Below are 16005 nucleotides of genomic sequence, written 5' to 3'. Positions count from 1 at the left end.
GGGGGTAGGGGCAGGCATTACAAAGAATGAAAGCAGCGTGCCTGTAGGTCTTGCGGTCAGAATAAGTCTGCAGTGTTCAAAGAGGAAAAGGTAATGACCTTATACGTAATGGTGAGAGAAGAGGATGGTAGAGGTGGTAGGTGGGACGGAAAGTAAAGAAGATCATGACAAGTACTGTGAGCTTGCAGTGGAGTTAGGAGTTGACAGCAAATGTAGTGGTAATCACTGAGGAGTTTTAGGCAGGAGAGTGATTTAGTGATTTAGATTTATTTGGTAAGAAGATCTTGTTTGCCACTCAGAGTACGGGAGCAAGAATGAAAACAGTTAGGAGGCTATTGTAGTAGCTTAGATAAGAGATGACAGCAGGTCCGCATGGAGTCACTGTGTGTTTAATGAACACTACATGACTGAGCAGGTAGCCTTATGCTAGGCTCTGGGCAAAAACTGAACTGGAATGGATTTATTTCTAGGTTACCCCTGTACCTAGTTTTTTTCCAAGTTAAAATTGGTCTTAAAATAGTAGACTTAAAAAAAAAAAACTTGGTAAGAACTTAATCATATAAAATGGGAAAAGGGAATGAATTAAGTATTTACAGAGGTTGTTACTGGGTGATGGGTATGAATGACTTTTATTCTTTCATTATGTTTCTCTGTACTGTCCACATTTTTGCTTTCTTTTAAAAGTAGGCGTTTGGGCTGGGAGACAAAGAGACTTGAGTTTTATACTTACTCAGCCAAAATGCGCTGTGAGTCTTTGATCAATTAATTTGATATCTTTATGTATTAATTTCTTATGTACAAGAAGAGCATTAGGATCCATAACCCTTACTATCTCCCCATGATTTCTGTGTCACTTTTTATAATGTTGGTATGGGAGTGTTAAATAAGCACCATGATCTCTTAAACTCCAGATTGAACATTATCACACTCAAAATAAAATAAAATAAAATAAATAAGAGTTTTTCCTTTGTTCTCTCTATTTTGCAGGTCTATGATTTGCTACCAGTAAAGAGCGTCCTTAGTGTTAGATATGGAAGTCCCATGAATGAAGATGGGGAAGAATGCATCAATGCAGAAGATATAACTCACAATGGAATCGTTTACACACCAAAGCAGGTCCTGAGTGATGATGATGTTTACAGCATCTTTGAGGTAATTCTTCTTCCTAAAAACATAACCAAATTTGATTTCTGAGTCTTTGTTAAGATGGAGAACAAATAGATTTCTAAGCTCTAAAATCTGATCCTCCTCTCACTCACCAAAAAGAACACCTGTGATTAACAGAAAAATATTGAAATCTCAGAGGCATAGAGAACTTTGTATACACACAGAGAGTCAATCATGAATCTCTCTGGCATTTTAAACAGCAAGGGGTACACTTCTAGGGTCACAACTTTAACCAAGTTGATCCCAAAACTAGTTATCACTGTCATATTCCCCTCTCAGTGATTCTCAGAGATTCCAATATGTGAGAAAAACAAAATATTTCCCATAGCACCTCTGACACCCTTGGAAAGGTGAGTACCCTATTGGCAGCCATTATAATAGTCATTTTCACAAAAATAAATGATTGAGTAAATGACTAAATACACAAAGTACATTACTTCAGCCAACACCTTCAGTGCAGTAAGATTTCAGGAAAACTGAAAGTAGCTGTTCATAAAAAAGAGATTTACAAAACTTGGAGTAGAAACGTTAGCTTGCCTTAGGTACGTTAGCTCAAATGTGTATCTTTAATCAGGCAGAGTTATGAAAAGGAAGCTTATCCAGGTTGTGAGATTAAATCTTATCTCTACCAAAAATGACTGAAAACTCTCATTATACCTTGAGGAAAGCATACATCAGCTTAGCTGATGAGGTCTGCAGCTTACCTGAGAACAATTTAAACCTCCCTCTTCTGGAGCCTCCAGAATCATAAATCAGACGGTGGTAGAGGGAGAAAAACAAGACTCGGTTTATTAGCTAACTGCAGCATCTTTAAACATTTCTTTCTGACTTCTTTCTCCCCATTCCATATCACTGCCACCACTGACAACTGTGCTTCAGAGTCCCACAGTTTCCCAAGTACTCTGAGATAGGACAGCAAGTAGTATTTGTGACTAATATCAAAGAAAGAGGAAGCTTGGAACAGGGGGGCTCTAGGAATCAGGCTACTGTGGACATCTGCGATTGTGTTTTGCATGCAGAGATTCAAGATACTTAAAAGACAGTGAGAAAGAAAAAAGGAAAGGATAAATCACAAAAGGGATGAGTTGAACATAGATATTCAGGCAAAGGAATATTTTCCAATAAAACATAAACAAAACAAAGTGTACTGACTGTGAAGAAAAATCCCCAGGACTTCCCTGGTGGCACAGTGGTTAAGAATCAGCCTGTCAACACAGCAGACACAGGTTCGAGCCCTGGTAGGGGAAGATACCACATGCCACAGAGCAACTAAGCCCATGTGCCACAACTACTGAAGCCTGCACGCCTAGAGCCTGTGCTCCACAACAAGAGAAGCCACTGCAATGAGAAGCCCACGCACCGCAACAAAGAGTAGCCCCCGCTCTCTGCAACTAGAGAAAGTCTGCGCACAGCAACGAAGACCCAACGCAGCCAAAAATAAATAAATAAATAAATAAATCTATTTAGGAAAAAAAAGAAAAATCTCCAATATGCAGCCCTACAAGTTCAATTGAAAAGAAACAAAAAGTTACTCTCTGCCACAAAGTTAGTGTTTGGTTTGGGGGGGAAGGAAGGAAAGAAAAACATCCAAAATTAAAATACTCAAGTTTCTTGGAGGCAAAAGATAATTAAAGAGGCATCAGCACATAGGAGACAAAATTCAGAAATAGGAATCAGAAGTGGATCCTAATCCCAACTCCCATTCACTAACTGGATGATCTGGACTTTCTTTGACCCCATTTTCATACTTATAAAATACCTCTCTTCTCCATTGTGTGGAATTTTCATGATGAACCTATGAGCTATATGTATAATAATAGTAAGAGTGTAATACAAACATAAGGAAATATTCTAGTCTCCAGACTGGATTGCCAGTATGCTTTAATAATTATTTTTCCTCCAGTCTGTAGGATTAAATATTTTTACCAACTCAAAAATCCACAAGCCACATTTTTGTCAGCTGCCTCAGCCATATCCAGGAGCACCTATGATCTATGCAGGAGGTAAGGGTGAGAATTATTTATCTGCTAAAATAATAGAAGAAAAGTGATGCTTTGCTGCGTTGGGTTGGGATAAAAAGCCATTTTTTAAAGTACTGAATGTTGTAACTCTGCAGCAACTTCTCGGTAAATTTTCTTCATATAATACTTTTCCCCAGAAAAAATAATTTTTAAGCCATTATTATTTCTTTCCCTCTCTCTCTCTCTCTCTGTCTCTCATCCAAATCAAATATTTTTCTGTCATAGTCTTCAAGAGTCTTGGTACTTTAAATCCTCTTTACCCACTGTGGCTTCAATACCTAAATTAGTCAGGATAAGATAAATTATATTGCAGTAACAAACAAACCCCCACGTCTCAGAGGCTAAGTATATAACAGTTTATTTTTTCCTTTCACAAACACTGCTTGTGAGTCCAGTAGCTGTTCAGAACACCTCCTGACCAGTCATTGTCAGGGAGGTTCATTGGGCTTTCATCTCGTGACTCCATCTCCAATGTGCCTTTCAAGGTTACTACCACGGGGAAGAAGGAATAGACTTGCACATGACTTTTATGGCCAGCAGTGGAAGTGGCATATATCTCATTGCCCTACCTGCAAGGGATGCTGAGAAATGTGAAGGATTATATAGATATTGTTTGCCTCTGTCATATTCTTTTATGGAAATCAGAGTGATTTTGACATATTGAACAAAATAGAATAATTCAGCTTTCGGTGAATATACTTAGTCTCTTTGTGTGTCTCAGGTACACCTAGAAAAGAGGAAAAGTTGAAAAGGTTCTAGCTCTGACTATTTTCTTTTCTGCTGCTAACAGGCCTACAGAAGTGTCTAGAGGCATGCTGGGATGGCTACTAATCCATTTTGTAATAAGAAATTTGGTGGTATAAAGTGTTTTTAAAAAATAAATTAAACACATTTAATACAGAAGAAATTATTTGCCTAGGAAGACAAAGAGTAAAGTTATGAAAGTAGAGGAATGAGTAAGAATATTCCCTCCACAGAAACAAATTCGTGTAGTAAAAAAAAAACAAGTTTTCATCATACCTTTATCTGGTATGACACATATAACTTTGAAAATTTGCAGACTCAGGGACTTTCCTGGCTGTCCAGTGATTAAGACTCTTCCACTGAAGGGGACACAGGTTCGATCTCTGGTTGGGGAACTAAGGATCCCACATGCCACGTGGTGTGGCAAAAAAAAAAAATTTGGCAGACTCATTTAACATTTTTGAGGCTCAGTTGAAAGTCAGAATGACAACACCAAAATCACTGAGGTATCATGAGCATAAATTAAAAAAAACATAATCATGATTCCATATAACAGTGTTTTTTGGTTAAAAAAAACTAAAAAACATTATTATTACTTTATTTTCACATCCCTCTTAATACCAACTGTATTATTTTCTTTTCAATCTTAAGTGAAAACATGTAGGTGGAATGATCCAGAAAAATCTGAAAACAAACTACCATCATTACATTCTTATCACAGATATTCTGTAACACTCTAGACAAATTTTACATTTGGTATTCGTCACCTATCCATTCTTTCCTTTTCCTGTTCAGTTACATCACCTTAGTCCTGTCCTTCATTGTTTCATAACCAAAGTACTAAAAAGCCACTATAATTTACCTTCCTTGCCTTCCATCTTTCTCCACTTCAATCCAGCCTCTATACCGTGAAAGGTGCATCACCCTTCAACATTGCTTCTGTCATGTCATTTATTTCTCAGACATAATCGCTACTTCCAGAATTCATAGGTCATCATATTTAAAGTTTTAAAAGAGCATGTTCAATGCTATTATTTTATGTATGTTTATATTTATATATTTATACATACTATCTTTATATGTCTTCTGATCTCTGGCAGGTCAGTTTTTTAAAAAATTAATTTTTATTGGAGTATAGTTGCTTTTATCACTTTTAAAAATCAGCCTAACTCCTGCCTCCTTAACAGATCTAACTTATTTGTCCTAACCTTCATGGTGTTTTATTACATAATTACACCTACTATTTACTCAGCTATGTTAAATGCCCCTCCTTGGAATGCCTTCTTCATTCCCCTGTGATTCTCATCCTTTCATGGTCTTCTTAAGTTCTGCTTTGTAAAGTCTTTTCTGGCCAATCTAAAGTTCATTTTCTGTCCTTTATTGAGTCTCTGTTGTCTATAACCCATACTTTACTATATCATTGTTTATGTCTTCATATCTTATTAACTGTTAAAAGAAATTCCTGAAATCCTCTTGCTGTAGCTACTATCAATTCCTCTTGTTTGATTCTCACTGCAAATGGAGAACACATGATCATCCCGTCAGGGTATAAGCAGTATTTGTTGTTTTAAATTACTCTTTATTTTTGCCTTCACCAGTTGAAAACTCAGCTTAGGGAGAGCTACATTTGTTTTCACTTCTAGAGAAAAATACAGTTACCTTTAAACCATTTGATGAAGCAATAGGATTTAGCCTTCCAATAGGACACATAGATGAGTGAACAAAGTAAGAAGCTGGTAGGTTAAATTGTTCTAATAATAAACATTCCCTGAGCATATGATCTTATTCTACTTGATAAATAAGGCAGCTGCAAGAAATTGATAAAATTGAGGCTTATGTTGGGCTCTGCGTGTTTTCTCTCGACAGGTCAAGTGGGTCCAATGGGCCCAGAAGGCTCTGCTCTAGCACGTGGAAATGCAGGGATAGCTTATCCAGTGGTAGGGAGAGAAAACCCTCCAGCTGTGGAAGTGAAAGAGACAGTCCGGAAGTATTTCCCTGAGACCTGGATCTGGGACTTGGTGGCACTCGAGTAAGTTGTGTGTTGCCCAGAATTGAGTTCATAAAAGGATTTGAATTCTCCTCTATAATTCTGGTGTGATCATTGGTTCCTGATCCTTTCCGTTCTGCTCCGCTCTTTTCTGGTAGTTATTTAGATTCACAGTTCATTTATCTCATAGCTAAACAATGCAATCTTCTTTTTCTAATTTGGTCCTGAGATACTTAAAATAACAGAAAGTAGGAAGCTACCCTCGACCCTAAAAAGAAAAAAAAAAAAAACTTTCAGAGACCTCATTATGAACACCAAACCTTATATCAAGTTTAACATTTAGCACACTAAGTTTTCATGCTCTAGGATCAGCTGTGGTGCTTGCTAAAGAGGGGACTCATTGACTCTCCTCCTCTTTTTCCCCTCCCTAGCATATCGGGTAGAAGTGAGTTGGCAGTGAAGGTCCCTGACACCATCACGGAGTGGAAGGCTGGCGCACTCTGCTTGTCTGGAACAGCAGGGCTTGGCCTCTCCCCCACCATCTCTCTTACAGCCTTCCAGCCCTTCTTCCTGGAACTCACTCTTCCCTACTCTGTGGTTCGAGGAGAAGCCTTCACACTCAAAGCCACTGCATTCAGCTATGTGTCCCATTGCATTCGGGTAAGGGCACTTCTCGACGTAAGCAAAAGTAGAAGGAAGGAACAAAATCACCGTTCATTACCTAGATTTCCCAGGTAATCTCCTAGTAAGTCATAATTGAACATGATGTAGCCTAATTTTAGAATGGAATAAGTACTAAGAACAAAGCTCCCCAACAGGTCTGAGGTGGTAAGGTTATATTTATTCAGGACTCTGCATTATTTGTGTATTCCTAAATTCAGATATTACTTCCCCCTGATTATTTTTTCACTCTAACTAAAGAAAATATCTCTTCCTTGTGTTGGCACAAGCCTAAATCCTGAGTATTTATCCTGATTCCTGTCAGTTTTTCGAAGTCCTAATGGCAAACATCTAAACTACAAAATATTTGACAGGATTTACCTTGTTTGAACAGTTTCTCAAAGCCTCTCAATTAGTATGCATTGTCCCTTTAAGCTTCTTCCCCCTGTTACTGACCTTTTCCCTGTGTTCTTTCTCAAATTTGTGGGTGGGAATGGGGGACAGGTCAGCGTGCAGCTGGAGGTCTCTCCTGCCTTCTTGGCCATCCCAGTAGAAAAGAATGAAGAATCTCACTGTGTCTGTGGAAATAAGCAGAAAACTGTGTCCTGGGCTGTTACCCCAAAGTCACTGGGTGAGTGGTAAAGTTGTTCACAAATCCTACTTCTTATGTTGTAATGATTTGCTTTCCATTCTCACTCAGATACATGTTTTTTTCTCCTCCTTTGACAATGATCGATTGAAAGAAAACCGTTATAAATATTGGAGAGGCTTAAAAAGAAGAAACCATTCAATATAGAAACACTGTTTAACTCCTTAAGAATCTTATTCCCCAGGAAAGGTGAATTTCACAGCTACTGCAGAAGCCCTGCAGTCTCAGGAACTGTGTGACAATGAGGTGCCCCACGTCCCAGCACCTGGACAGAAGGACACTGTAGTCAAGCCCTTATTTGTTGAGGTATGCGGGTCTACTTTCTCTGAGTCTCAGAGGCCTTATTATGTAAATCACATTATCTAATAGGTATGCGACAGTGACATTTCATTCCCAAGAATATGAATATGTCCACAACTCAAGTTTTCACTAACAGTTTTTCTCCTAAAAGTGATTGCTTTTTCTCTATCACTATCTACATTCACTATCACTTTTTGATTTTTTTCTTTCAATACAAAGCCTGAAGGAATAGAAAAGGAGGAAACTTTCAACACACTTCTTTGTGCTTCAGGTAAGTGTCAAAAAATACATAAAATTCTTTTGTTAAGCCACTTGCCAAAGTATATAGTTGTGAAATGCCCTTTGGGGCATGTTTCCTCTGGGGGGAAAAAAGGAAACAAGTATACTATCCCATGTGCAAATCAAAGGACATTTGATGGAGAACAATCTTTTCCTGATAAAGACATAGAGAAGTTAAGAGACTCACCTAAAAGCTCTTGGCTAATAATGAAGACAAAAGCTGATGACCATAGGACAGGATTCTTTCCAAATCCGCCTGTGCTTCCCAAACTTCTTCCAACACAATTTTCAAACTATTGAAATATCTTTGTGGCACTAGTACTATTGGTTATTCTGTTAATAGTTGAAGTGTACTCGTGTTTTTATTTAAACAAGTTATTTTAAGAAGAACTTTAGGTCATTAACATATATAGAAAACCAATCTTTTTCTATTACACTTAAAACTACCATTTAAATATTCACACAGTCATTAAAAAATTAGTATTAAAATATTCAACTCTGCACTAAAATCATCTAGAGAACAGCGCTTAGTCTACAGAGCTCTTCTCTTCTCTACATAAGTATCCCCCGATAATCTCATCTAGTCACAGAACTTCAATAACAACTTTGTACCAGAGACCACAAAATATACATCTTTGGTCCACACCTCTTTCCTAAACCCAGACTCATGTATTCAGCTGCTCCCTTATCACCTGCATTTCTAAGCCTGGAGGCCTAAGAGGCATCTCAAAACCAGCATGTTCAAAACTGAACCTCTGCTTAGTCCCCATAAGCCTGCTCCTCCTACAATTTTCTCCATCTCAGATGATGGAAATTCCATTCTTCTACTTGCTGGAGATAAAAAATTTTGGAGTCATCCATTATTATGTCCTTTCTCTTCTACTCCACACCCAATCCATTCCCAAATCTAGCTGGTTGAACCTTTAAATATATCTGAAATCTGTCCACTTTTCATCATGTCCACTCTTACTCTAGACCTTCCTCTCTTGGACCAACTCAGTCCCCTCCTAACTGGACTCCTGGTCATCTCCCCCTGTTCCTATACAACAAGAGGGATCATTTAAAGCATATTTCAGATCATGTCCCTCCTTTGTTCAAAGTTTTCCACGAGTCTCCCATATCCCTCAAAGTTAAAGACTATGTCTCCAGCATCACCTACAAAGCCTTTCTATCCTCATGACTTCATATCCTGTTACCCTCTCCCCTACTCACCCTGCTCCTCTAATCTGATTTTAGAACACACCCAGCATGCTCTAATCTCTGGAGTCTTTTAACATTTTGTTCCTTCTTCCTACAAGTCTCTTCCCCTAGATATCTATAAATTTTACTCCCTGACTTACTTAGTGTCAGTCACCTATGACTTTTTTAATCAATGAGCTTTATCATTGGGAACCTTCTCCCCACACCCTGTACTTCCTGATTTGCCTTGCCTCACTAGCTCACCCATATAAGCACTTAATCTGCTTCATTTTTCTCTATAGAACTTACCGGTATCTATCATACTAAATATTTATTTGTTATTTTATTACTCCCATCAAAATGAAAACTCTAGGATGTCGGGAAATTTCTTTTGCAAATTGCTATATCATTGCACTTAAAACGGAATCTGGTACATAGCACGCACTTAATACATATTTATGGAGTGAATATGATTTTTTTACAACCACAGCTATAGTAGAACTTAACATAAACAATGAAGAGAAAGAAATAAATATAACATAAGGTATACACTTATAAGGAAATCTATAGAAATTTAACACAAATATATATGATTAATATGAACTTCACTGTGAGATGAATTGTGGCTTTAGGAGAAACTTAGATTGCATCAAAGAGATTATATAATGACCAAGAGAAATGAGATGTTGGATCTTGATCATATAGATGAAAAAAATTCAAATAAATCTAGAACGTTTCTCTCATTTTTCCCTCCCTTATATATATTTGTCTTGTTTCATTAGAAACCGGAGAACCTGAAAAGTTGTCACTAAAACTTCCTTCAAATGTGGTTGAAGGCTCTGCCAGGGCAACACATTCAGTTTTGGGTGAGTCTCCCAGCCCGAAAGAAGCAGTTGTCCATCCCCATAATTCTAGTGCATGGGGCCTCACCATCCCTTACTAACGAACTGTCTGAGTCTAGGCGTTGGATTGAGAGAAAGAGCACCAAGCTAAGGACTGCACTGTTGAATAGATGTTGTGCTACATCTTATACCTTGATACACTCTAAAAAGTAAAAAGGGCCATCTCTTTGTGCCCTCATCTTCAAGAGACTGGCTAGGTAGTGATGCTTCCTAAGAGATTTAAAAATAATTGTTTTTTACCAGATTTGTGGCTCATCAGAAAGATGTATCCTACCATTCAGATTTTTTCCTATTTTTTCCATCCTTGAACTATCTACTTTATTGTTCCCACATTTCTCTTTCCTTTCTATTTCTTGTTTTCCTTCACCTCTTATGCTTACTTTTCCTCCCCTTTATATATGATTTGACTTCTCACTTAGTTAGTAATCTATCTTCTTATCCCAACGTAAATCAGCTCTGAGTTCCTCTGATTTTTTTTTTTAATATCTTTCATTCCCCAGGTGATATACTAGGCTCTGCAATGCAAAATCTTCAGAATCTTCTCCAGATGCCCTATGGCTGTGGAGAGCAGAATATGGTCCTTTTTGCCCCTAACATCTATGTTCTGAACTATCTGAATGAGACAGGACTGCTGACAGAGAAGATCAAGTCCACAGCCATCAGCCACCTCATCAGTGGTGAGAGATTTTACCCCAAAAGGAAAAACATCAACTGATTCCCTAAATATCTCCTCCAGTGAACTCAAGTCAACATCCCTTTGATTAAGATTTAATAATTATTGTTGCTGTGATATCCAACAAGTTGTCCCACTATACAACCAGGAAATTCCATGGTATCATCAAGTCTTGGAGACTTCGTGGTAACACAGTAGTTTCCCTGTGACACCTCAACCAGTTTTGAGGAAAACCCTGATTCATTCTCCAATGTCTCTGCTATTTCATAAATCTATGCAAACTTCCTCTTCAGGTTACCAAAGACAGTTGAATTATAAGCACAGCGATGGTTCTTACAGCACCTTTGGGGATCGTCATAGTAGAAGTCAGGGAAACACTTGGTAAGATAATTATTTCCATATGTTCTCTGTAGAGCCACAGTATTTCAGAATTCTGGAAATAGCTATTCTCTGATACCTGGAGTTCATGCATAGAAATTTGTTATCCTTTTTTCTTTTCTTAATTGGAGTATAATTGCTTTTCAATGGTGTGTTAGTTTCTGCTTTATAACAAAGTGAATCAACTATATGTATACATATATCCCCATATCTCCTCCCTCTTGAGTCTCCCTCCCACCTTCCCTATCCTACCCCTCTAGGTGGTCACAAAGCACGGAGCTGATCTCCCTGTGCTATAAGGCTGCTTCCCACTAGCTATCTATTTTACATTTGGTAGTGTATATATGTCCATGCCACTCTCTCACTTCATCCCAGCTTACCCTTCCCACTCCCTGTGTCCCCAGGTCCATTCTCTACGTCTGCGTCTTTATTCCTGTCCTGCCCCTAGGTTCTTCAGAGCCTTTTTTTTAGATTCCATATATATGTGTTAGCATATGGTATTTGTTTTTCTCTTTCTGACTTCACTCTGTATGACAGACTCTAGGACCATCCACCTCACTACAAATAACTCAGTTTCGTTTCTTTTTATGGCTGAGTAATATTCCATTGTATATATGTGCCATATCTTCTTTATCCATTCATCTGTAGATGGACACTTAGGTTGCTTCCATGTCCTGGCTATTGTAAATAGTGCTGCAGTGAACAACGTGGTACATGACTCTCTTTGAACTATGGTTTCCTCAGGGTACATGCCCAGGAATGGGATAGCTGCGTTGTATGGTAGTTGTATTTGTAGCTTTTTAAGGACTCTCCATACTGTTCTCCACAGTGGCTGTATCAATTTACATTCCTCCCAACAGTGCAAGAGGGTTCCCTTTTCTCTACACCGTCTCCAGCATTTATTGTTTGTAGACTTTTTGATGATGGCCATTCTGACCAGTGTGAGGTGATACCTCATTGTAGTTTTGATTTGCATTTCTCTAATGATTAGTGATGTTGAGCATTCTTTCATGTGTTTGTTGTCCATCAGTTTATCTTCTTTGGGGAAATGTCTATTTAGGTCTTCTGCCCATTTTGTTATCCTTTAAAAACTCCTATGTGTGTCATCACTAGTGGAGGATCTCACCATTTCATCTATGAAAGCTCACTGTTCTGACAGTATAGTAAATAGCAGTAAAGTAAGGATCCCCCAAAATGGAAATAGAAGGCAGAAAATGTCATAATGTGAAATGATAGAGGAAAATGCTTCTACATTAAGGGAGGAGAGGAGGGGAAGGACAGAAAGAGACTGTGATGTAGTAAAATCATTCAGAAAATGGCAATTTTGGTGGTGGGAAGGCACAACATTTTACACATTTCACAAACATTTTATGAGAAAAAAAAGTGAAAAGTATCGACTCTGGAGAAACCCATCAAGTTGAGACATTTTAAAACAGATTCAGAAGTTCGCTGGACAAATAAGAGTATATTCAGTATTCAAGTATCATTTTGCCACCAATTTTCTCCACGGAACTGTGAAGCTACCTGGAGGCAACTGCACACAGTGAGCTTTAAAAGTGAGATGGTCCTCAGGTCTCCATCTCTTCCTTGCTGGACAGGCTCACTGCATTTGTATTCAAGTCCTTCGCTCAAGCCCAGTCATACATCTTTGTGGAGGACTCGCACATCATGAACTCCCTTACCTGGCTCTCACAGAAGCAAAAGGAAAATGGTTGTTTCCAGCGTTCTGGATCATTGTTAAACAATGCTATTAAGGTGATGCCTTTAAATTTGTTCTGGGCCCTGAAGACAGTGACATGTAGGAGCTACGATGCTCCTATTGATTCCTCAAGTCCTGGTGACATAGCTCTGAGAAGGAAAGTAGACTCTAAAGCTTCTGAAACCTAGCAATAAATTAGTTGTTTGTATTGAAAGAAAATAGCATGCCCCAAAAGCTCCAATACATTAATAAAAGTGAGGGAAAGTGATTTGGGACAGATTTAAGAATTTTAGGGTGAAGGAGGAAGGGGAAAATCAATAATACTGCCCAAGGAAAGATGCTTTCTAGTGAAGATGGCCAAGGGGAAAATTAGAGTTAGCTGATTCTGGCTGATGAATACTGGAGTGTTAGTGTCTCTGCCTCTGATCCTTACAGGGCGGGGTAGACGATGAGGTGACGCTCTCTGCCTACATCACCATTGCTCTGCTGGAGATGCCACTGCCTGCCACTGTATGTACTGCCACACTCCCTGGACCTCCCTCACAAATGTAAGGAATAAAACTCATGGAACTATGAATCTCTGAGGAAAATGAGTTGTGATTTTCATGTTATTTAATATTAGTATATTTCACTAGAGCATGAAGGATGACAGAGCCTTTGGGAAGCTGCAAAGAAAATTACCCTCTGGTCAGACTGTGATGTTACACCGGCACTTCGGGGCATTGAATCTAGGGTTACCCTGGAGACAGTTCATTAGCCTGGTTCTATCTTAAGGTCCATCTTCTTTATAGCACCCAGTTGTCCGCAGTGCCCTATTCTGCCTGGAAAGGGCCTGGGAGTCTACTTCAGAGGCCCAAGGAAGTCTTGTCTATACCAAGGCATTATTGGCCTATGCCTTTGCTCTAGCAGGAAACCAGGCCAAACGAAGTGAGCTGCTTGAATCACTAGACAAAGAGGCTGTAAAAGAAGGTAAGAGCTGCTACTGCAAAAGTGACTTCCAAAAATCACCAGTGATCAAAGGGAGAGGACCTATTAAATTCACACATATCATGCTTATATTATATTCTATCCATTATATTATTATAAGAAGATGATGATTTATTATTGACCTAACACTTAAGTTCTCTGGGTGACATGGATCATTTTATCAATTCACACATTATAGACTTTAAACAGCCCAGCTTCTAATATCACACAAGTATGTAACAGACACAAAGACACAATGTGATTTGCTAGAACCTCAATTTACTTTCATGGCAAAGATTAGCTTGATTGGTGATTATTTAATACTTTCACTTCATGTATGTCCATTCACTAGGTGAGCTCTAATTATAATGATCATTAATGAATTAGGTTTTGAAAATGTTCTCTAAGCTTAAGATTATATCCTTTTTTATCTCAAAGAGGACTCAATCCACTGGCAACGTCCTGGGAAACCTCAAGAAGTTAATGCACTCTATTATCAACCCCGGGCTCCTTCTGTTGAAGTGGAGATGACAGCTTACACTCTCCTTGCCTATCTTACTGCCCAGCCTGCCCCATCTTCAGAAGACCTGTCTGTGGCTACACGGATTGTGAAATGGATCACCAAGCAACAAAACCCCAGTGGGGGCTTCTCCTCCACTCAGGTCTGTGAAGAGACTCTAGGAAGAAAAATAAATATACTAATACCCATGTAGACACAACCACATTCTAGGAGTTGAATAATTGAATAATGTTTCTAATTTATACTCTGTCTATTCCTCCGTCACCAGAAAGGTTCCAGCCTCATTATTTTATATATGGATTATTTCTCTGTCCTCTGCACAATCTCTCATATTTTCTCTCCTTAGTGGATCCTCATCCATAAAGTCGATCAACCTTCCTAAAGCAATGTTTTCATAAGATTACTTCCCTTGGGGACTTCCCTGGTGGTCCAGTGGTTAAGACTCCATGCTTCCACTGCAGGGGGTGCAGCTTCGATCCCTGGTCAAGGAACTAAGATTCCTCACGCTGCGTGGCATGGCCAAAAGGCTGATCCCTCCTCTTTTTCTGGAATTGGCTCACTCTTTTCCATGTCTTTACTACAACAACATTTCCCTCCCTGGTACTGCCTGATGCCTCTCTTCTGTCTTTATAAACCTTTCTCATTATTCAGAGATAATCTTATTTCTCACCTTCTTCACAGCATTTTCTTATTATGCTAGCTCCAATTTCTTCTCCATTCTCTGAATTTTTCCAACAAATGTTGTTATATAAATTTATAATTATTGAAATATCCTCTACGTCAAATATTTGAGTCTCATTCCCATATGTACACTGTAAACTACTTGAACAAGGAAACTTCATTTCCCCCAAAGTTCCTAGAATAGTTCATGATTAATAACCAGGTCTGAATTGACTTGAAATCCAGTTAATGAACTGTGTTTATGACTAAATAACTCTGAGAACAGTGTTGATATGGTTTACATCTGGTATGATTTTGTTACCTTCCTCTCCTGTGCTTTCTGAACCCATCTTTTTTCAGGATACAGTGGTAGCTCTCCAAGCGCTCTCCAAGTATGGAGCAGCAACTTTCACTAAAAGGGAGAAAGCAGCTACAGTCACCATCAAGTCTTCAGAGACCTTCTCTGAAGAATTCCAAGTAGATGAAGGCAATCGCCTATTGCTGCAGGAGGTCGCTTTGCCAGAGGTTCCAGGGGAGTACAGCATGGCAGTGTCAGGGTCGGGATGTGTGTACCTCCAGGTGAGACTGCCAGGGTTCAGGCAATGCCACAGATGGGAGAACAAGTCTCAATTCCATTTGAACTTCAAAATAGAAAAAGAAACATGTCCTAAGGGGAGGTATAAATCACGTAGAAGAGATAGACTATTTGAGTGTAAAAATAAAGGATTTTTTTTTCAATTTGTTTTAGACATCCCTGAGATATAATATCCTGCCCAAGAAAGAAGGAAAATCTCCCTTTACTCTGAAAGTTGATACTCTCCCCAAGAATTGTGATGGAGTCAATGCTCACAGCAAAGTCCAGATTCTCATCAACATTAGGTAAATCCTAAACCACTATGAGACATTTTGTAGAATATAGTGAAATAGAGTTTCTTGTGCAGGGGATCTTCACTGTCCAAGGTCATACATAATAAACAAGAAATTCTTGCAATAGTTATTTAAAAGAAAATTTTCTTCACTCTTACTGAAAAGCCTTAACATTGAGAATATGATGTTACCATACCTGCAGAGTATGCATTCATAATGAGTTTTCCAAACAACTATAGCAGAAGAAAATAGAGTAGATGGCAAAGCTGAGTGGTAGCCAGGGATGAGGAACGGTAGAAATAAAAGAGGAGAGACTTCCGTCTTGAATGAATTCCAAAGAATTTTGTTTGACTG

General features: G+C 38.7%; 1 protein-coding gene and 1 long non-coding RNA gene across 2 annotated transcripts in view; one reads left to right on the top strand and one right to left on the bottom strand.

Moving 5' to 3' along the window:
• LOC114885306 (pregnancy zone protein-like) overlaps positions 1-16005 on the top strand; it is a 41780-nt gene that overhangs the window by 22990 nt on the left and 2785 nt on the right. Inside the window, exons 16-31 of the mRNA XM_029204992.1 lie at positions 988-1152; positions 3071-3170; positions 5799-5961; positions 6351-6579; positions 7084-7210; positions 7413-7534; positions 7748-7799; positions 9769-9852; positions 10389-10565; positions 10855-10942; positions 12538-12694; positions 13074-13148; positions 13430-13607; positions 14043-14266; positions 15145-15363; positions 15533-15663. Of these exons, the coding sequence (XP_029060825.1) occupies positions 988-1152; positions 3071-3170; positions 5799-5961; positions 6351-6579; positions 7084-7210; positions 7413-7534; positions 7748-7799; positions 9769-9852; positions 10389-10565; positions 10855-10942; positions 12538-12694; positions 13074-13148; positions 13430-13607; positions 14043-14266; positions 15145-15363; positions 15533-15663 (2291 nt within the window). The remainder of the gene's footprint in view (positions 1-987; positions 1153-3070; positions 3171-5798; positions 5962-6350; positions 6580-7083; positions 7211-7412; positions 7535-7747; positions 7800-9768; positions 9853-10388; positions 10566-10854; positions 10943-12537; positions 12695-13073; positions 13149-13429; positions 13608-14042; positions 14267-15144; positions 15364-15532; positions 15664-16005) is intronic.
• On the bottom strand, positions 1106-15971 carry LOC114885307. Its single transcript, XR_003791069.1, has 4 exons — positions 15848-15971; positions 15107-15425; positions 7036-7157; positions 1106-1165 (listed from the first exon to the last, which is right to left on the bottom strand). It is a non-coding gene; the product is annotated as an uncharacterized LOC114885307 (long non-coding RNA).

Source organism: Monodon monoceros, unplaced genomic scaffold, assembly GCF_005190385.1.
Source record: "Monodon monoceros isolate NGI ecotype Baffin Bay Population unplaced genomic scaffold, NGI_Narwhal_1 Super_Scaffold_6, whole genome shotgun sequence".
NCBI classification, from domain to species: Eukaryota; Metazoa; Chordata; class Mammalia; order Artiodactyla; family Monodontidae; genus Monodon; species Monodon monoceros.
Note: the sequence above shows the minus strand (reverse complement) of the source record. Positions and strands in the feature narration are given on the sequence as shown.